The 22,787-nt window shown below is 42.8% G+C and overlaps 1 protein-coding gene across 3 annotated transcripts in view; it reads right to left on the minus strand.

Moving 5' to 3' along the window:
* The window catches only part of LOC101950037 (kinesin-like protein KIF20A), a 37,840-nt gene extending 15,101 nt beyond the window's left edge, over positions 1-22,739 (minus strand). For 2 of the 3 annotated variants that reach the window (XM_065585568.1, XM_024107432.3), the window contains exons 1-14: positions 22,605-22,739; positions 21,491-21,652; positions 20,138-20,212; positions 17,975-18,094; positions 16,787-16,925; positions 16,511-16,695; positions 13,137-13,245; positions 12,351-12,542; positions 12,155-12,266; positions 9,519-9,590; positions 6,115-6,261; positions 5,330-5,495; positions 3,650-3,823; positions 2,337-2,476 (exon numbers count right to left, since the gene is read on the minus strand). In XM_065585568.1, coding sequence (XP_065441640.1) covers positions 2,337-2,476; positions 3,650-3,823; positions 5,330-5,495; positions 6,115-6,261; positions 9,519-9,590; positions 12,155-12,266; positions 12,351-12,542; positions 13,137-13,245; positions 16,511-16,695; positions 16,787-16,925; positions 17,975-18,094; positions 20,138-20,212; positions 21,491-21,634 — 1,775 coding nt within the window. In that variant the 5' untranslated portion in view covers positions 21,635-21,652; positions 22,605-22,739. Of the gene's footprint in view, positions 1-2,336; positions 2,477-3,649; positions 3,824-5,329; positions 5,496-6,114; positions 6,262-9,518; positions 9,591-12,154; positions 12,267-12,350; positions 12,543-13,136; positions 13,246-16,510; positions 16,696-16,786; positions 16,926-17,974; positions 18,166-20,137; positions 20,213-21,490; positions 21,653-21,829; positions 22,573-22,604 lie in introns of those variants that run through there. The other variant, XM_065585569.1, reaches the window with a different exon arrangement.
* Between the last annotated feature and the right edge of the window lie 48 nt (positions 22,740-22,787).

Consider the following 22,787-nt stretch of genomic DNA (forward strand, 5'->3'; position numbering starts at 1 on the left):
AAGGACTTTTTCTGAGCTACTTACAATGGTGCTATAATGCAAGTCTATGGGACAACTATATATGCAACAGGAAGTGTTATGTGCATATTTAATGCTGCAAGTCAGTCAAGTTTGGTTGGTCTAGTTTTCTATACTACTTTGGTTTGGTAACAGATATTTGCCAGCCCAGGAAAGCTAAAAACATGTTATATGTCACTGCTTTGATCTATCATTCAGCTGATGCAGTCACAGTACACCAACTGGCAACACTGAAAAAGGCTCAGAGGTATTTATATGGTCCCCATTTTGGTGAGGCACTCAAATACTGCAATCTTCAGTGGATTTATACTCACACCACCACAGAGGTTGGGAAGGGCTATTATCCCCCATTGTACAGTTGCAGAACTGAAACACAACAAGCCTAAAGTCACACAGAAAGCCAGTGGTGGAGAAGGCAATCGAACCTGTGGCTAGCACTCTAAATACTGGACCATCCCTCCAATCCTTAATATCTAAGCTCAAACCCATTTGAGATTGAACTCCTATGAATTTGATCCACTTTTAAACTTGAGCCAACCTACAATTTAGGTCTTATTTTGGCATATAAGTGCAGTTTGAGGACCCAGCATAAGCTATACTGGTACAAGCAGTGGTGAGCTGGAGCCGGTTCGCACCGGTTCATGGGAACCGGTTGTTAAATTTAGAAGCCGTTTTAGAACCGGTTGTCCAGTGTGAGACAACTGGTTCTAAAAAGGCTTTTAAATGGGGCAGGTGTCGGGGGGGTGGCATCAAGGAACGCAGGGGGTTGGATGGGGCAGGAGTCCCGGGGGGCGGACCACGACCCCCTCGTGGGGTGAGGAGGAAGGAACCACTTTTTAAGATTTTGGCAGCTCATCACTGGGTATAAGCACTTCTATGCCAGTATAAACTGCATCTACATCAGGAAGGTTTTGTTGGTTTAACTGTGTAGATTAGCCTACCACCCTCACACTCCAAACAGAACTACATTGATAAATTTAAGTTTAAACCAAGCCTTAGATGGGCTATTCCAGCCTTAATTTTTTGGGGGGGAGGGGGTGGGGGGGGGCAGAAAAACCCAGCAAGTTTCCATCAATAGGCAGTGACAGACCTGACATATTAACACTACTGTAAGACCTGTCTAACCAATTGTCTCCTATTTTACTACACTACAGTACAATACATTTCTGTGGCATTCCTATTAGGCTCATCTCGGCACCAATCATAAATACAGGGGTGAGGTACACAATCCCATTGTGATTTTTGCAATTTTTTTTTAGAATTCCCCTAGAAAAACATGGGACACCATCCCAAGAAAAGATGCAAAAACGCTACAGGTAATTTCAGGTTTCTTTAGTAGCATGCAGATGCCTACAACCTCAGTGCATGCTTGATTTCTCTGTGTTTAGTCACCTGCAAGAGAGGCCATGGTCTATCATGGCTAGCCTCTTAAAATGTCAGACAACTGTACTTTGGTGGAACAGAAGCGGAAGCTGAATGAAAATGAATAGCAGAGAGAAGATGAGAGAACTAAGCAGATGATTTTTCTTGCCATCCAACTGCTTCTACTACCTAACACAACACCATACACATGGGGATGGCAAAAAGAGAAGACTGGTGAACAGTTGGCAGGAAAGAGGAGGTCTGAGAAGAGCAGGACAGGGAGAGACTATTTTTCATAACTATTTGAAAGCAGTCACTCATTGTACATGAGAGCGCTCACACCCTATGTCACATGCAACAACATTTGAAATACCCATCAACTTTGCAGATTCCCAAATTATTGAACCAATCCCTGGAGTTACCACGACCATTGCTCAGAACCAGCTCTATATTCTGTGTGCAGTCACAGTATTTTAGCCACCAAGAAGTCAGTAATGGTTTGTGGAGCTGGCAAAAAGCCACACAAAACTGTGTGCTTACAAAGGTGTTCTACCACTAATGTAGCAGTTTGTATTCTACAGCAATCTAGGAGAGCATCCTCAGAGGTACTGAGTGTATGTGATTAGATCCAGTCTGTCTTACCTGGTCTGGTAGATTCTCATGTACGGGAAAGTCAGAATGAGATATCCTCCAGTAATTTCAGGTTAACCATAGAATAAATTCAGTGTTGCATACAGAGGACACCACCACTTTGGTTTTTTTGTTTGTTTTTTGGAAGCATGCAACAGTAGTCTGATCACTGAGACATTTTCTAGTCTTTTGCTCTTGGGAACAATAGAAGAGCTTTAGAGTTGGCCAGCCATTATTAGCTTCCTCTCTAAATGGTGTATGCATGAGATGTTCCTATTCTATTCCATCCCATCATGTTATATATTTTTGATGGTCTCATCGCTTACCTCCAAGTTTCCTCGGTTTCCAACAGTTGTTGAAACATGGCTTCTGCCATCTCTTTACGTATCTGCACCTCAAGAAGAAGTTTACTCTGCCTTTCTGCAACTAGCATCTTCTTCAGGTTCTCAGTAGTTTTCAAGAGCTCCTGCATTTAAAATACTTCACTTCAGAAACCAAGCTAAAAGCAAGAATAACATGCAATTAAAATTAAAAAAAAAAAAAAAAGTGTTATTTACCAAGCAATGGAGTTCATAAAAGCTCTCTACCTGTCCACTATGGAACATGAAACCCCATCTCATGGGCCTTTCTATGTTGGTTTTCCTATTGAAATACTGAGGTTTCATCAGAACTGAGGCATGTGCCCAAGAAAAATGATTCTGAGCCCACTCCCACTGAAGTCAATGGGAAAAACTGATATTTACTTCAATAGTTGTATCTTGCTCCCACGGGGGCGGGGGGGAAGAGAGTGTGTGTAAGTTTTAACAAATAAACTAATACCGTACACAGCAATGATGATTGTGAAGCTTGGTTGAGGTGGTGAAGTCAGAGGGTGGGATATTTCCCAGGGAATGCCTTACTGCTAAAACAATGAACTATAACAGCTGAGCCCTCAAGAGTTAATACATTGTTTTTAATGTAGCCTCACAGTCTACAAGGCAGCACAAATGGACGGAGGGGAGACAGCATGGCAGACAGAGACACACCCTGTGCAGGAGAGAGACAGAGATGCGCATTGCCCCTTTAAGTATGCTGACTGCACTCTAAGTACATTACCTTTTTAATTAGATCAGCACGTTGAGACAGCAGCTGCTGCCAGCAAGCTCCCGCAGTCATGAGCCCTTTCGAGTTCCCTCCTGCTCCATGGAGATGGGGCAAGTGGGGGGGGGGGGGACAGGAGAAGGGGGAGGAGGATACCCTGACATTAACCCCCCTCTTCCACCCACCCCTCCACCCCCCCGCCGCACAGCAAGCAGGAGGCTCCCGGGAGCAGTTCTAAGGCAGAGGGCAGGAGCAGCACATGGCAGTGGGGGGGGAGGGACAGCTGAACTGGTAGCAACTGATAGCCTGCTGGACAGCTGCCGCACAGGGAACTTAGGGGAGCGGGAAGCTGATGGGGGGCTGCCGGTCCACCCTGGTTCCAAGCCCCCCCACTAGCTCGCTCCAACGGGCTCCTCTTTCTGCAAGCAGTGGACAAAGCAGGCGACTGCCAAACAACATTATAAGGGAGCATTGTGTAATTTTAAACAAGCATGTTCTCTAATTGACCAGCAATGAAACAACTTTAACTGGGACGACTTTAAGTGAGGAGTTACTATACCTCATGGGTCATGATGGTGATGTCCACTTCCTCTTCAGAGGAGGTATCTATATCTTCATCAGGAACCTCTTCAGCAGATATGTTGGCATCAAAATGTACTATAGGCTTGCCATTCTTCCCAACCAGTTTTGGAGCAAAATATCCAAAGGTTTGGGGGTGGATTGTCTGAATAACCTGAAAAATTGTCAAAATTATATGTACTGTGGGGGAAATAGCATTTCTTTCTGGTATAAATATAAAAGAGTTATGTTAACAAGCCTTCCATCTTGCGAAGAATCTGTTAAAATACATATACTTTTAAGACAGAAACAATGATGTTGTCCCTCAGTTTTTATTTAATAAAACAAGATTGTTTTCCTTATTTTCAGAGTTGCTGTGGTTAGTTATCGAAGCAGAGATTTGGAAAAAATGTCCAAGAATTTTAACTTTTGGCACATTTGCCCTGAATGACCAAGAGCAATTACCTAAGGTGGCTATTGCCTCATGTGGGATGTAACTGAGAGGTTCAGGTGTACACCCTGATGGGCAAGATTAAGATTGAGTCATGGGACTTTGATCAGAGTAGCTCAGGGATTATGACAGACAAGCTCTATCCATCCAGAGATGGAAGAAGCATGTACTACGAGAGAACTCAAACAGGGAAAGCTCTACATTGAGAGCACTATCAGAAGCCCTGACTTAGGAGCTCTAACAGTTTAAGAGTGTAATAGAGTTTTACATTTAAAAGTGGGTTTACAGCCCCAAACTAGAAATAAGATTCTCCTTCCATGAAGTAAAGGCTCCCTCATGAGAGCAGCAGGAGGTGGACAGCAAGAGGCAGCCCAGCAACTGATTCTGTGGGGCAGCTGTCAGGAAGAAATAGGAAAGGGAGTAGAGCAGGGTAAGATAAAATACCACCCAAAATCCTGCATTAAGTGATGAGGCAGGGAGGGTAGGAACTAGCAACCACCTAGGAGGGGAGGACAGGGGGCGCAGAGAAGAGAGAGCGTGCACGCCAGCCATTCCCAAAGAAAGTAAAGATTGTTTGAACAGGATTCTCCTCCGGGGTTGTGCACACTGCCTCCAAACCACTCCATGCCCCTACTGACCAGAAGGCAAGACCAGTAAGAAAAAAATTAAACCCAGGTCATGAACATTAAACAAGAGGAATTTGAGCACTAGAGATCTTGTTTAGGATATTGGTTGTAAGATACTAGAGATTGCCTCCTCTTACTGCATCTCTTGAATCTGCTGTTAAAAAGCTTTGGGACAAATGGTCAGCTTGTGCAACTCATTTATACATTCATAACTTGTGCATGCAAATAATTAAGTTGTAATCACACATCGTGTGCATGTGCACAGCTGGCATAACATGGCCAACACTGTCTGGTCACACTAGGTAACTGTACTTAGTTTAGTGCATACTAATATAGGAATGCAATTCTGCATACCTGATTGTCATTTTTCAATTTCAAGAAAGTAAGACTATTAAAAACTTTTTGCAAACAAGCAACAGCATTTTATATATAGGAAGTAGTATGGTATATTATAAGCCCATAAGAGACAAGCCAGTTGCACTTCAAATCAAGAAGTCCTAAGTACATTGAGACCATATGATCAGGAGTTTCAATATATAGTCAATCTAGGCAATTCATAAGTTAAGTGTAAGAATGCTTCAAGGAGAAGTAGACTTCTACTTACCTGTTTGGCTGTAGCAGAAAATTTCATTACGTGCAACGTCTCACTGTGGGTGGAGGCACACTGATTAACGTTGACAATCATACAAGCTTTGCCTTTACCACAGAAGAACGGTTGAAACAGGCGGGTGAGTTTACTCTCTCTGAATGGAATATAGCTGTGTTTCACACTTAAAGAGAAAATTGTACAATTTCCAAGTTGTAATATCATACGCATAGCTTTTCTAGATCCAATCTTTGAGGAAACATATGTGCTTTTCCATAAGAACACTCAACTTTGAATGTAACGTCCCTATCCAACAAAGCTGAACATATTCCCAAATACTCTCCAAGAAATGATCTATAGAAGGTATTTTAAAAAGTCAAGAAGAAAAAATATGGACAACAAATCTGTATTTTTGGACAAGTTCCTACCACTCACAAAAAGGAGATACTTGAATAATTTCATGCTGAGTACAGTCTATTTCTGAACTCTCAAGTGAGTCTACTTGCACAGATTGAGAAAAATCTGCATTTATGAGAGATACTGGTTGCTCGCAGTATAAAAGTCACTGGTTTTGCAGTTTCAAGTCTCTTCTACCATACTCGCACATACAAATTTAAGTCTTCTACTTTTCCTGTGGAAAAATTATTGTTATTATAGTGATGTTTGCAATAAACATATTGCTAAATGTACATGTTAAGTGAACCACTGTGCAAGTTTGCAGAACCACTACCCAAAGCTGTGCACTGCATGATTAGTCTTTTAGCTGAACTAAAACTCAAGTTGTTTTAAGTCTTCTCACTTACTTAGGATTCTGCTTCTGCTTCAGTGCTGCAATGCATTTCCCAAGAATAAAAAGAGAATTATTAATATTCCCTGCTTCTTTTAGTCTGTCTCCAAAAGTTTGTGTCTTATTGCACCGTTCAGACCCAGCCAAGTCACAGAGAGACATTCTAAATGAAAGAATCAATAATAAAAATATTGTACAAGTTAAACACAATTTTTAATATTGTTTACTTTCAGATATGTTGGTGCGATAAAAATCACTAACTCTTAACATTTCTGGACACACATCTAAGATGTAGACTACAGAGTACCTTCTTTCTAATGTTTGATTCTTCAGTGGCTTTTGCAAACAGAAGGTAAGGAACATGGTTTTGTACAAAGCCTTTCCTTCAATACAAAGTCCAGAGTAGGGCATCAGATACTCATAATTAAGGCTGTGAGTTTGTCATGGAGGTCATAGATTCCGTGACTTTCCCGGGATCTCTGACACTTCTGCAGCAGCCAGTGCAGCTCACCTGGGAGCCGCCTGAGGAGCTCGGGCAACCCCTGGGCCAGCCGCACCAGCCATTGCTCGGGCAGTCTCGGGCCACTGACCCCCTCCCCAGCAGCAGCAGGAGTTTGGGTGCATGTGGGAGGGAGCTCAGGGCTGGGGGTTAGGGCGAGGGAGGGGGGTGAGGACTCTGGGAAACGCTTACCTTGGGAGGCTCCCTGGAAGTGGCGACATGTCCCTACCTCAGCTCCTAACTCTGCACGCTGCCCCCGCCTGCAGGCACCGTCCCTGCAGCTCCCATTGGCCATAGTTGGGGCGGGGAGCTAGGAGCGGAGGGAGCCGGTGGGGGGGGGGGGGAAAAATGTCGCTGCTTCCAGAGAGCCACATAGGGAGTCTGCCAGCCCTACCAACCCTCACCCCCCACCAGCAGGGGTCCCAGACTACACCCCACCCAGGGCATGCTGCAGCTCCCCCAGGCTGCCCTTGCACCCAAGCTTTAGTCAGGGGTATATAGTACAACTCACGGACAGGTCACAGGCCGTGAATTTTTGTTTACTGCCCATGACTTTTACTAAAAATACCCATGACTAAAACACAGCCTTACTCATAATACAGCTATAGTTAAATACACTGCGATAGCTTAAATATTGCCACTAGTATTTCCATATTCCATGGAGAGTTAGTTAAGCCAACGTCACAGCCCTTATTTTAAAATAAATAAATCAATCAAACACTAATGGGAACTAGTGCATTCAGAGAATACAACACAACACTCTAATTCTTTAGAACCAGCATTCATAGGAACCCAAATCTTGGTGTGGGACTATTCCACATCCACCTGAACTCAAATGAATGATACCAATTGAATTGCTGAAGCACTTTCCCCTAGAGGAGAAATACACTATGGAAAGTACTTTTATCCTAGTCAACTTCAGTGCTGTGAGAACTGCAAGGAAATACTAATGCAGAGCATTAGTAATACAATACAGATTGATACTTTTGGATGCAGAGTACTTTGTTTCTTTCTGCAGCTTCCAACATCTGTGCAGAGGACAGGAGTTCCCCACAGGTTGACTCATACAGCCAAGTGTCAACACTTAGCACATACTGCAACTTTTGTCATCAAAGTTTGAATTAGGCCACTGGATTGCCCCCACATGGCCCACCAGAATACTTAGAGAAATATTTGTGCCAGGAAAAATAACTACATTTAATAAAAAAAAAATAAAGCAGCCTTAGGAGGACATTTAGGTTGCAAAGTCAAGTACTCAAAAGTTGTGATGTGCTTAAATGTAGATTGCCCATGCAACCTAAGCCTATGCAGATTTTAGCCCTTTGCATGTATGTTTAATTACATGATCACATACCATTTCCACAAGATCCTACATCATTCAATACACAAGATTGGTGCTGCTCAGGGAATGAGGCAGTTCAATATCATTCAGTTGATGATCTTACCTTATTTACTGTAGACTAACCAAAGTGTGCAGGCAAATACAGAACACCTCATAGGGCAGGCATAATATCAGAGTGCCTCACAAATGTTAGTGCTCTTATCTCAGTGGAGATGAATTTATCTTCCCCACTTAGGAAAATAAAAAACTGACTCACTGGCAGAGCCATGATTTGAAATCATAACATCGTGATTCAATTCTATATTCATGCCTCCAGATCACGCTGCCTTACTGCCTAGGCACCCACAGCTCCTGTTACCTTCAGCTGAAGGTCTGAGTGCTCAGCACTTTTGCCTATTCAGGCCCCAAGTGGCTCAAAAGAGGCGCCCAGAAAAAAAGGAACATGATTAGTGGCACTTGCCCAAAATTGTGTCTTAAAAGACTTCCTCAATAACACACGTGAGCTATGGCAGAAGCAGGGATAACAGGGCTCTCCTGTTTGGCATTCACCTGCCTTAAATCACCATCCTTTCATCTTCCTGAAGTCCTCTATTTTGTTCTTTTCACTCCTACCAAAGGGGGAAAGGGATCCTATAGACATCTTCTTTCACTACACAACCCTGATTCAGTCCCTGAGCACTGTCCATTCTGTGCACTGCAGGAAGGAGGAGTCCTGGGGGGGGGGGGGGGGGGAGTTAGTATGTGTATAATACATAATGATCACAAGCAGGCTAAATTAAGGTTGCACAGGCAACCTGACATTCCCCAACTTCCAAGAGCTTGACTCTGCCAGCTAAGCATTCTTTTAACAATGTAGTTTCCTAGGCTGTTTAAAAGGAAATACATAAAGCAGTAAAAACAAAATAACACCCATCTGCCCGAGATCATGCATCATTGGTAGAGTCTGGACTCTGAACCTTCTGCAGTGTATAACACTTGAGGTGTGAGACTCACTATATTATGACAGCAGCAAAAGGCAGTTACCATTAGGGGAGGCTTGATGGGGTCATGTACTGAGTTGGGGGGAAAATACAGCCAAGCCTAGCTCCCTCCACAGAATATAGGGGGCGCCTTCCCCACATGGTGCCCCCAAGGAAGGGGATGTCAGGGGAAGACTGTCTTGCTCTCCCACCCCCAGAGAGGCTATTGCTACCTGGGGTTCCCTGAGCAGTACATTTTATTTTGCATTGGGGATGGCTTGGGCACACTCTTAGATTAGAATATTCATGTTCCGTTATTTCAATAGGCTACCAAACGTTTTCTTGAGGAACGCAAGCTACAGATGGAAAGTGGCAATTTTCATAAGTTTCTCTCAACCATATCTTAATGGAATTCAATGAGACCAATAAAGGCAGATTTCAGGCCTCAAGGCTCTCCCCTTACCAAGTTTTAAAGGTCTGCTGCAAACATGGCTCTGAAATACTCAAAGGTCAGAGAACAACTTACAATTCTGAGTGTTAGGCAACTTAGACATAGGTTTCACTACTAGCTCCCCCCTAATAATTAATTTTATTGTAGAACTGAGAAGACAGACACTTACTCTGAAACTCCAAGAATACACGGCTCAGCCTCATCACTTAGCCTCAGTAGTCTGATAGAAAATATGCTGTGACTAGAAGGGAAACAAACAAGTTTTCATTATCAACAATCTGACTTCCAGCTAGAATTATGTTCAACTTTACCTAGTATTTTTTTTTTAAAACACAAGTTGAGTGGGATTAATATGTACAAAAGAAAATTAATTTTTATTTTGTCTGACACTTAAGGAGAATATCTGTAATGCATTAATTTGAACAGCCAATAAAAGTTGATACAGTATCTGATAATATCATTAAAAAAAACAAAAGGTAAAGAGAAACAAATAGAGGTTACTTGAAGTTTGGGAGTTAAGGGTGGAATTTTAATTAGCTGCTTCAGATGGGAAAAAAATGGTTTTCATGATTCATACAGGCTGTTTGGCTTAAGCAGCATAAAGAAATCTACTGATCCATGATTCATTTTTGGATCCCTGAACGCAAGAACTTCAGACAGGAACTAGACCTTCCCCTGTGTTTGGAATACCAACTCCCTGAAGATAGAGGGAGTAGATTTGGAAGGGAGTAGGAGGAGAGGAGGAATCGGTCAGTCTGATCATTCACCCTGGTTTCTAGCATATGCATCATTTAATTTTTGTTCAGTTTACCCAATATTCTGTAAAGTTTTCCTGGTGCATTAACAACATTTTAATATCACAAGAAAATCCTAAATCAACTAAATCCCTCTGAAAGAACCAGCCATTAGTGCTCTGACAGTTATACTCTGGCTGTCAGACCAAAGAGGGAAGCAAAATTTCAGAGTTAAGAATGTTCTACTCCCAATTCCTCCTGCACAGTCTGAGCATCACAGTTAATCTCTACTAAGTAGTTTGGCAGAAAGGCACTCCAACAGTCAAATCACAATTCCTGAAGGAATTCATTTTGGTGTGTACAGGTCATGAATTACACTCAGAAATTAATTGAAGTCAGTGTATTCTCTGGAACACCAGTGTAACTGTCCCATGCATGAAGTTCTGCTAAGAAAGCAGATACACCTCACTTAACGTTGTAGTTATGTTCCTGAAAAATGCAACTTTAAGTGAAACGATGTTAAATGAATCCAATTTTCCCATAAGATTTAATGTAAATGCGGGGGGTTAGGTTCCAAGAAAATTTGGGGGGGGGGGGGGGGGGGGGGGGGGGGGGAGACAAAAGGCATTATATACACTGTACTGTACTGTGGTGGGGATGTGCCCCTGGCTTACCCCTGGGGCTCAGGGTCTGGAAGGGAGTTAGGGTGCGGGAGGGCATTCAGGGTGGGGATGCGTGAAGAGGCTCAGGGCTGGGGCAGGCAGGAGGTGCAGAGCACTTACCTGGGGCAGCTCCTGTTTGGTGCAAGGGGTGTGCAGGTGGCTCTGCGCAGCATGGCACCGCCCCCATGGCTGCGATTCTGGGAGGGGGAAGGGGAGGCAGCTTCCCCTCTCGCTCGCTCCCTCCCAGAAAGTCCTAAGCTGTTTGGCGGTGCTGCTTGGCGGGGGAAGCGCTGGGAGGGAGGGAGGGAGGGAGGGGGAGGAGGTGGAGGTGGAGAAGAGGAACTTGTGCAATGCTCCCTTGTAAAGTCAGCCAAACGACATTCTAAGGGAGCATTGCACAACTTTAAACGAGTATGTTCCCTAATGGAGCAGCGATGTAACTTCGAAGCAACGTTAAGTGGGAGGACGTTAAGTGAGTTACTGTAACTTTGTTCTGCATTAGTTTAAGGGGTGTTCAAGTGTAGCCTTCCTCTGTAGGTGGATACAGACTGCCACTGTTCAACAGAAAAGATCACAATCTCCTGTTGAAGACACACTGAAAAAGCATCCTTGGCCAACAGACAAATGGACATAATGCAGCAGAGGGTAAAAAGAACCCTCCCAAGTTATAAAACTGAGTATCAAGTGGGCATACCTTTTCAATACAAGATCCTCTGCCTTTTTCCCCTTAACCCAATATTATCTCAGTCTTTTCTGGACTGAATTATAACCAGCTAGCTGTTATCCATACAGACTAAATGGAAAGCTGAATTGCAATATCTTAGTCTGGCAAAATGTAGACAGAGGAGTATCAGCATAAAGGTTGTACTGCAGGTTAAAAAAATATTGTTTCTGGCCCTGCACACACATTGAACAAGTGGAATGACAAGGAAATCCTGAGAACCCCCAGCTGAAGACAAGCAGTTGCCCAGTACTATCTTTGAAACCCAAGAGTAAACATCCATTCCAATCCTGTTCCATTTATCCTTTACCAAGATCTGCTGATTTATCTCAATCAACTGTATTGATCTAATTAAATTAACATGGATGCATGATTTGATCTATTTTGCAGTAAACTAGTGAGACCAGTGCAATTTCTGCACCATACCCAGACTTAAGAGACTGAAGAGGTAATTAAAGAAGGACTCCAAGTATTGGTAGATCTTTTTTGCCATAACCTTCTCAGTTTTCCCTCCCAAAAAGGGATATTAGTGACAGGTTGATACACTGGCAAGAATACAATCAAGCAGAGTCTTCAGCAATCAACTAATAATTGCTCTTTTCAGAAGTGCTTTCAAAGTGGTATAATTTAAATTTTTTCAACAAATCTGTAAAGTACAAGGACATATCTATAGTTACAGGCAGCAAACCTTCTACTTGAGTGCTGGTTCATTCTAGTGCAAGCCAAGCTTCGGTTCTTGTTTCCTATTTTTAGTATTTTGCAAGCCTCTTCAGTGCTCTGAACGTTGATCCACTTTAAGTCTGCAGAAAGAGACTTGTTTACAAATACATCAAGTCATTAATATTTGTACAGGACAACCAACGTCACAAAAGTAATGTTGTTACCTTTTATATAAGAGTTTCCTCCTTGATCCTCACAGATTTTTAGAACTTTGCGTTTTTGATTTTTTGATATAGCCAATACATCCATAAGATCATACACATACTCATTATAAATTTCACAGAAGGAAACCCACACTGAAGACTGCGTTCTCTGATGCTTAGTCCCATCGGCGTCAAGTAAAACAGAGTCCTCCACTGTTAACCATAAAAAAAAAAAAAAAAAGATTGATTACTCAAGCACTTTATCAGCAAGTCTGAAATTGTTTAGTAGCCTCTGAAATTCAAAGGACAGAAAGTCCCTATTATACATAATTTTGTACACAAAATTTAGCTTTGTTACTTCTCCCAATTTTTTTGCATATACCTAATTAACACAAATGCACGAGAAAACATGTCAGATTAGTCCCAAATATTTAACATTGCCCATCAAATCATCTGCAACTCAAAAACAGACTCACAAATACTTCCTGGTTTTCCTATTTTCTCCTCTTACGCCAACCACCAATTTGATGTTTCTAGCCACAAGTTCTGACCAAACCTTTCTTTTTACCTAATAAACTAAGCCACTACTTAAATGTGGCAAAGATATCAAAGAGGATTTTAAATTTCTTGTATCTCTTCTACATTTCACACTTTGAAAGTGAGTTAAATCTCCAAAGCTTAGACTTTCCGAAGAAAATTTTCTACTGGCTGCCAATTACAAGATTTTCTGCTTCCACTCCCCTCCATTCTTAAAACGATTCCAGCAGACACCTTCATTTTCACCACATGAATTCAAGTGTATTTTACCTAGCAGGTCAGAAGGCAGACTTGTTGAAGTACAGCTGCTAGAAGACACAGATTCCAAGATACATAATGATTCACTCTGAATTGTAGATTTCGAAGTATCTTCCATGTCCTTGAGAAAATAAAAAGTTGTTATAGCCAATTAACAACATATTATAGTTGAAGGAATAGTGCAACAGTGACGATGTTACTCTGGGCTTATCTTCACCTCCAATACTAGTTTTTGAAAGAGGTTATTTAATTACAAGCTACAAAAACAATTCAGAAAGATCATAATTGCCGTTTTTGCAACTAAGAAGAAAACTGTAGCCATGAAGCAAAATCAGAATAGAACTCTTGAGTTAAGCTAAAATTTATATTCAAAGTAGTCATTTCTTGGCCCCCTGCTGGCAGCCACTATTATTACTAGAAGTTTTCCATTTGCAACAGCAGCAATCAGCATCAGATTGCCACAGCCTCTTTTCTTAAATATTGTCCCCACCTGCTCCCCCATGCCAATAATTTGATCTTCAGCATCCTGAATGGAGCTCCAGGCATCTCCTTCTCCTCCCACAATTAGATTTCATCCTCCCCCTATTTTGACCCAGCTTCAGTCATCATTCTTCAGTTAATATTTCACATAGATGGGAGCAGACAGGTAAGTATATGTAGACTAATTGCTGTTAAAATATGAAAGCTTCCTCTACATGTTCAAGAGTAAGTAACAGAACAGAACTTCAGATTCTGATTTCTCACATGAAGAGTATAATTTGTCACTATTGGGAAGGTCCGAGGTGTTTCATCTAACAAAATGTAAACAGTGAACTCTTTCAATAGTAAACCAGTAAGCAAAGTGAAAATTTACTTGAAAAAAAAGTAAAGATGTCCACTTGTTTAAAAAAAAAAAGGTTAAGTTACATAAATTCCATTCAGGTAGGTTTTTTAAGTACAAGACTGTAGACACATAGAAGCAATACTCTTCATAATAAAGTAGTTAGAGATGGGATGGTATCGGGCCATTCAGATATACATGTCAACCTATGACTGAACTACAAGGAGTTCTCAAAGAGTTCAGAAAAAAGCTTCACCAATAACAGACTAGATAATTTAGTGGTCCCTTCTGGCCTTTAACTCAATGAACAGGACAAGTGCCTTGAATATACCTGCTTTGAACATAGCAATATTACAGATTTGAGATGTTACCAGAACTTGATCAATATCAGTGGTTTTCAAACTGCGGGTCACGACCCAGTACTGGGTCGCAGAATGTAAGGCACTGGGTTGCGGCGGCTCTGGTCAGCACCACCGACTGGGCCGTTAAAAGTCTGGTCAGCAGTGCTAAGGCAGATTAGTCTCTACCTGTTCCGACAACACTGTGCCCCGAAAGTGGCCAGCAGCAGGTCCAGCTCCTAGGCGGGGGGGGGGAGGGGAAGAGGGGGAGGGAGGAGTGGGGAGCAGCGCAGGGGCCCACGGGGCTCCACACACTGCCCCCGCCCTGAGCACCGGCTCCACACTCCCATTGGCAGGGAACTGGCCAATGGGACGGTGCCTGCGGGCGAGAGCCGCACGGAGTCACTTGCGCACCTCTGTCTAGGAGCCAGACCTGCTACTGGCTGCTTCCGGGGCACAGTGCGGTCTACAGTGCCAGGACAGGTAGGACAGACACCCCACTGAGCCCCAAGCACCTGGGTCCTCACCCAACTGAGTCCCACTCCCCCAGAATCTGGCCAACCCCCCCCCCCCCCCCCCCGAGCCCCAACTGCCTTCACCTGGACTCCCCTGCAGAGTCCCATTACCACTGTACCCAAAACCCCACAACACGCCCCTGGTGCATCCAGATCCCCGCCGCACCCGGATCCCCCACTGAGCTGCCCACACCCAGATTGCCCTGCCAGAACTATCTCAACCCACACCTGGATCCCATCACACTAAGCCCCTCCGTACTTGGATCCTGCCTTGCTGAGCCTGCCTGCCCACACGTGGTGCACCTGGCATGGATGGGGAGGGCCCTGGGGTGTATCTAAGGCAGGCCCGGTCCTTGCACTGTGACAGAATTGGGTGCAGCCTCACTGCTGAGTCTGTGTCCCAGGGGGAAAGGGGGAAAAAGCTGCACAGTGATCTCCCACCTCTGTTCAGCCAGTGGCATGTGCTCCCCAATGCCATACTGGAGCCTCCACATTTATTTGACAAATAAAAATTGCAGAATTTTAAAATGTGTGCAAAATTTTTTTTATTTTTGATGCAGAATGCCCTCAGGAATAAAAATTTGTCTACTAATCCTACCTGGAAAAAGTTCTGATTACCTCAATTTTCAGTAGTACAAAATTTCCTCTAACGATTTAGTACTCCTTTGACACCAGTCTGTCACTGACCTTTTCTCCTCTGTCTTTCACATTTTTTTCATTTGAGGTTCTCTGATCCATATCTAACATTTTATTAAACAAGATTCTGATCCATCAAGCTTAGATCTGCAGGGTTTGAATGAGCTGCTAGAATAATTTCTGTTCTCATTTGTTGAGGAATAGGTCTCTGATAGTTAACTGGACTGCTTCAAAAGCAGTCATGGCTATTGGAGACAAGGGAAAGGACAGTTGGGAGGGAAGATAACCCACTAAACCACCTCACTAATCTCATAACCATCCAGGTATATTTTGGCACAAGACACATTGGGCTGAACATAATAGATTTTTAAAATGGAAGAGAGAGTGCACATTTTGGGTTTATCAGACTGATAGTATTCTCAACATATATCAAAGATGAGCTTAGGGTGAAAGTTCTGAAATGCACCAACTTGTGAGCTTTGACTTCCCAATGAAATTTCATTGGGACTAGGATACTTTTGATTTTTTTTTTAACCCAGAATACATTTCTATTCTTTATATAAAACCTTAATCATGCTGGAACTGAATCATTTTGGTAGCCTGATTTCAACTTCACATACATTTTGGGAGCAGGGACCAAATCTGTACACTATTTTTTTTATTCAAGGGATGTTACAGCCAGACACACATCTAAGATGAAGGAGATCAGGGTTCTATTGATGTTCTCTTTGGAACAATTACATAATAAACTGGAAATGACCCTCAACAGCATAACAGCAAGTTTCAAATTTATGTTTGAATATTTTTCACTTCTGTTTCCCGTCTGTAGCAAACTTAGTTTCCACAAAGTTCTCATTAAAAAGCTTAACCTATGCTGCATGTATGACCTGCTGCTCTTATTCTTTAAAGTCTTCATATCTTAATTGACACTACAGAGACTGCACAAACCTGGAAATGGAATTCACTACAGCAGCAGAGCCTTGTAAGAAAGTACTAAACAGCCCTTTTTTTTTTTTTATAATTAAGGGGAAGATCTAGATGTTAGCTTAGGTAACAAGGAAATATTTTGTTACCGACCTCTTTCAGAGAAGCAAGAACAGCAGCTTTTATAATTTCCTCTTGTTTAACCTGTGTCACATCTAGCTTCTTTACATCATTGCTTAAGTATGGTTTCACGTTCATCTTCAGATATTGTCTTCCTCTTATGTGGTGAAAGATCATATCAAGAGAACGAGGCAAAATACCACCATCTTTTGGAGAACCTGTGAAGAAAAGTAAGTGTATTATACATAGTTAGTCTCACTAGAAGTGTTAATTGGATTTTATGAAAGTTGTAACATTTGCTTTTGTTACCTTGAATAGTGAATGTTTTGCCTGCATTAGTAACCCCATAGGTAAACACCAGTCCATTTGCTCCATCAATGTAAGCTTTTACTATCTCTTTCATTGTGCCTTCAAAAAAGTCACTTTGAGTAGTTTCTGGACCAAAGACCTAACCAAAAAAAAAGAACAAGAGTTTTCAAATGACATCTGGAGCAGCTGAAAAATGGATTACTAAATGGTCCAAAGAACTTTTGTTTTTACCATTCACTGTTGAGTAATAAGGTAAGTTAGCTGTACAGAGAAAGTTGAACAAACAATACAAGCTTCATTGTCTGGATCCCCTATAACTGATCACAAGTTTCTGTTCGGCTCCAGGTCATGCATGTTTAATTCCAGCTACTGAGATAAATGCAGGCTTGCATTTATTTCTGACCACCATTCAACTGGCAAGAACCAAGAATAGCCTGAGCTCCTCATCCTGGAAGAAGACCTATACTTGTATTGCAGAATAGGAGGGAGCCATATGGAAATATGAATCTGCAATTCAAAAGTTACTCAGAGAAAGACCAAGTCTTAAATATGAAGCTATTTAACAAGTTATGCAAGCCACTTGCTCTTGATACTGGGAGAGCAGAAGCTCCTGTAGTCCTTACTGGATTTTGCATGCATGTGTCAAGTAAAGAAAAGCTAGGCTTCAGGTTTGAAATGGATAAGCCATAAAGCTTCCATACTCTCAAATTGAATATATACCTTTCTAGATGCCAGTTTTAAGTAACACATTCTTACAATACCTATACATCCAATTGTGATCTAGGAGGATAGTGAAACCACAAAAATTTATGTGGTCACACTATTTCCTTGTGCTATGTTGTTTCATATAAAATTGCCTGCAAGAAGCTTTTTGTAAACACCATTTAATCAAAGAAAGCAATAGGATTACTGCATAAATTTCCTTCTCTCGTCTAATTAGTATTTGCATGAAAATATAGCCTTCCTGATGAATTAACAGTGAATACGAGTCCTATACATTGTGTTTTGTTTCAAAGGCAGTTGAGAAGATACCACAAGTAATTCAAATTTGAAAGGTCATAGTTAACAAATGATACAAACAGAAACACTTGCACTATAACTAAAAATGGAAAAACAAGCCACAACTTTAGTTTCCTATAGGGTAAAATTGCTTTCCTAGTAAAGATCATGGCATGAAAGTTAGCCTACCTTAGTGAAGGTGAACTGGTGTACAGACTGTCCAATCCCCTTTTCACTGTTTTTCATTGTAAAGGATTCTTTGGGTGCCTGTAGAGTTACTGTTTCTGGATTTTCAATAATTACACAGTCCTAAAGCACAGACATAGAAGTTCTTCTTTCTAAAATAGCTTTCCAGAAGTGCACACCTTTGTCTACCAAAGCTTTAACATTGTAAAAAAATAGGTTTTAAAATATTTAAGAGGTGAATTACAACTTTAAAGGGACACTAATATAAGATTTGAACCAAAACATGGGCTTTGTAAAAGGTAAGCTTTTACAATATCCAAGACCATTAAAAATGTTGCCAGGATCCCCTCCACCCACTCCTATTTGCAACACACACTCCAAACACCTGTAGAGTTTGCAACCCAGGCTCTGCAGTATTGTACTCATGCAAGAGAGCCTGCAAACAAGATGGATTAGAAACTGACTAGTTTTCTCCATATTTTGTTTCTGGACAAAATGTAAACTATGAACTGCCTAAATAGAGCGCAAACTGGATTTGAAGAGTTTCAGTTTGAATGATGTTTGGTGTTATTTATAACCTAGGAAAGGAAACTTGCAGAGTTTATATGATTTAACTTCTGCCTCTTAAGTATTATAAGACCATAACATAATCCATTTGATAACAGTGGTAGTTAGAGCTGGGCAAAATTATTTATTTTTCAATTAACTGGCAGTTCTGAAAGATTAGGTTCAACCCAAATTGAAACCAATTTTAATTCTTGGTAAACTGAAGTCAATAAAAATTTCATTTCAGGTTGAATGAATGTTTTGTTCAACCTAACCTAACTTACTTTAAAAGATTAAATGAAGGACCGGATTCACAGGAGGTAATGGGTAGAGCTCATATACCCAGTAGCCTAGTGGTTACAGCACGCAGCTAGGATGTGGGAGTCCCAAATTCAAATCCCTAATCTGGAGCAGGGACTTGAAGTCAATCTCCCCGCTGAGGGCCCTAACCAGAAGGCTACGGGGCTATTTTGGTTTGGCTCGGCTCTTAATCTCTCCTGTTGAAGCTGTTCCACTTTGTATAAATAATTCAATATTCATTGGAGCAGGAACTTGAACATGGATCTCCCACCTCCCAGGGAAGTGCCCTAACCACTGGTACAAAAAGGGGCACTAAGTAACCATATGCATCTAGACCAGAACATCTTTTGGGGGGTCCAAAACTATTTGACAAGTTTGTCAAAATAGTTTCAATCAACCCAAAACTGCATTTTTTGGCGAACAAAATATTTATATGGAGAATTTCACCCAGTTCAAGTGGCAAGAGAACATGACTTTGTGACTGATGTAGCAGAAGTAATTACCTTGCACGACACACAACCCATGGAATATTACCATCTATTGCAGGGGTCGGCAACCTCTGACACGCGGCTTGCCAGGGTAAGCACCCTGACAGGCCGGGCCAGTTTGTTTACCTGCCGCGTCAGCAGGTTCGGCCGATCGCGGCTCCCACTGGCCGCGGTTCGCTGTTCCAGGCTGCGGGAAGCGGCGCAGGCGAGGGATGTGCTGGCCGCAGCTTCCCGCCGCCCCCATTGGCCTGGGACGGCAAACCGCGGCCACTGGGAGTCGTGATCAGCCGAACCTGCCGACGCAGCAGGTAAACAAACTGGCCCGGCCCACCGGGGTGCTTACCCTGGCGAGCCACGTGCCAGAGGTTGCCGACCCCTGATCTATTGTTTTCCTATTACCTGGACAAGTTTTACCGGTGCATAGCAGATATTTATTTTCTCTGTGTTCAGCCTTTAAGTTACCTGTCACATATTTTACTGTAACTGAAAAAAACTCAGGGATTAAGGGTCAGACTTCATACAGCAGCCACATTCAGAACAGTTTATTGGACAAAATTAATATGCTGATCTTGTTCTGGTTTGGCTTTCCACATTTACCAAAACTGTAATGTAGGAATCAGTGAGACTGTAAAGACTACTAATATAAGTAGGAGATGGAATTAGCACTTTTCCTCACCATTAAAGTTAAGAATGCCTCAGAAGTGACATCTATTGGTTACAGAATTTAGAAACTGAAAACTTACAGAAGCTTTTTCTATTTTAGAATTCTTGAGATGAAATGCAAGTGTTTTCCATGGAGGACAAAAAAATAAGTCATTAATGAACAACTAACCTGAGATTCATTGCTTTCAAGCTCTGCTTTAGAGAAGGGTCTGACTCTCAAGTAGACTTTCAAAGGTTGATATATCTGCTCATTTGAAAAAAAAAAAAGATATATAGTTACATCTATAGGCCAAAGACTCGGGATTCCAGAGTTTTTGTTTGTACCTGCTTACATCTCTGATGTTTTTCCCATCCCCCACCATTCCATCTCATGCCACCCACATTACTGTGACTTTTGTACTAATATCCTTCCATTCATCTTCATGTCTTCTCCAAGCTGTCCCTTACACCTAGAACACCTACTGTGCTAAAACTATCCACCCCTTTTCATTCAAATTCTTTAAAATGTTTATTTCACACAGCCAGCCCAATGTTAATCCATCAATAGCACATTATATATTTATTTATTTTACACAAAAAACTGCACTGCTTCCACCTTCTGGTCACTCTGCACATTGTATTTAAGTTGTGTTGCTCGTATAATAAATGCAAAGTTTGTACTCTAGTTTTATATAGTGCAAGGCACACTACTGGGGCTCAATAAACAAAAAACATCTTGCCCCTATCGCCAAGCCACAAACCCTTTACCATCCCTTCAGAAACGGTCATGGAGGAAGCCTTCTTGGCTGCTGGGAAATCGGGGATGTTCCCTAGCTGCTCCTATCTCCCCTCTTAGCTACTAAAAGGAAAAAAATAACTCAAGTGGGTCTCCCCACTGTTCTGTATTAGACAGAGGGATCCCTATGAGCCTTCCGTTCCCACCCAGCTATGTGAACAGAAGAGGTACACTAGTTTTCCCAACTGCTGACCTGTCCATTTAGCACCTTTCATTACCACAACTCTTCCAACTACTCCTTTCATCATCACTCTGCCAAAAAGGTAGAATGGAAGGAGTGCTGACCAAAAGGTACCGAATCAGTAGACCTGCTGCTGTAAGATAGCATGACCAGTAGAAACAGACTCCAAGGCCAGATCTTGGCATAATGCAATAGTTATATAACAATGTTAAAAGGCTTGCAGGTCAAATGCAAGAGTGTATAACAGTTTGGGGCTCATGGTAAGAGTGAGATAGTAATAAGAACACTGGTTTGAACTAGGCATACTCCAGATGGGTGATGTGCAAACTTCCACGTGTATTTCTGCACTACACTGCAATCCTTTAGCTCCTCAAATGCTTAAGACAAATGTTGTAAGTACCGTTTAAAATGTTAATTTGCTGCAGGACATGATCTGTTTCTAAGTAAAGGGAAAAGGAAACAGACTTGGAAAAAGGGAGGGAGTTCAAATACAGAGATAAACTTGTTATTGAATTGTTGCTACTTAAATGCAAAGGCATCATTAGAAAAAATGATTACAAACACACCCCCTCCTCCTGCTGCTGTTCATCAGCATTAGGTATCACTGGCAACTCCAGGGGTGAGGTTTTACCCATTAAGTCCTCATAACAGGTGAAGTCCAACACATCACATACTGGTGAGGATGCATAGCTTCCCACCTCATAGTCCATTCTCTTATCCTGTTCACACTGAGAGGAATAAGAAATAAACACACATGTTCTCACATGCAAATAGTGGAGAGTATGCAAGAAACAAGTAAGGCTTTTAATATACACACACCCCTCCTGAAGGAGGGGGGGCGAGGAGAAGGGGAGGAAGGAAGGAGATCTAAAGACATGACCCCCAGAAAACTTGTAGTTATTTACCCTTTAAAAATGCTCTGCAATGCAAGAACCACATTTTTAAAACTGCAGATAGCATGAAAAGAGTCTGCAGGGAATCCAAAACATTTACTATCTACAATACCAGACCAGCGACATGGGCAGTCCTGTAAATAGGTACATCTGAAGGTGATAGCGCTTCTATCATTCCCTTTCCTTCGCAGCTGTCAAAAGGAGTTCCCAAAATGTTGTGATTCACAAGGCGAGGGTGCTCAGCACCCTAACAAGATCAAACTCACAGTGAGCTCAACTCTGCCCCCCTCCTACCCCTATGCAGGGCTCCCGCTGACTGCAGCTGAAGCACACGTGACACTAGGATGCCGTGGGCAGCGTTTAGCCCTAATGAACAGAGGCATAAATCTCTTTGGTTCGCCTCTGTCAGTGGGGGCAGAGCGGGCTCTAGAGGCAATGCCTTCCCCAAGGGCCCAGTGAATCAGCGGCAGAGCCAGGAACTGCACCCAGAGCTGCCTGTGGCAGAGGGAGAGCAGCTGGCCACCGAGTCCAGGTGAGAGGAGGGAGCGGCCCATGGCCAGGGTTTGCCTCATCACAGGCATAGGCTGGAGGCGCGCGAGGAGCTACTAGCTTCTCCCTCAGCCGCCCCGGGAGAGCGGCCGGGCTGCGGGCTCAGACACGCGGGAAAGCCGCAAACCCCAGTAGCCCCGGCCCGTGGCCGCTCCGGAGCCCGGCTCCCTGCGCGAGGGAGGGAGAGGCGCGCCCGCTCTCAGGGTGGGAGGGGTTTCCAGCCCCTCCCGCACACCACCTGGGGAGAGGCCGATGACGCCGGCCGAGCGTCGCGTGCAGCTCGCAGGCTTTCCAGCCCCTCCGCCTCCTCACGCGCTCTAATCACCGCTGCCTGGGCCTGCCCCCACCCGCCGCCTTTTTTAGCGCGCGCGGGCCGGCAAGGCGCTGGCACCTCCCCTGATTGGCCGCGGGCCCGGCCCGG

The sequence above is a fragment of the Chrysemys picta genome, chromosome 2, assembly GCF_011386835.1.
Source record: "Chrysemys picta bellii isolate R12L10 chromosome 2, ASM1138683v2, whole genome shotgun sequence".
In the NCBI taxonomy this organism is placed as follows: domain Eukaryota; kingdom Metazoa; phylum Chordata; order Testudines; family Emydidae; genus Chrysemys; species Chrysemys picta.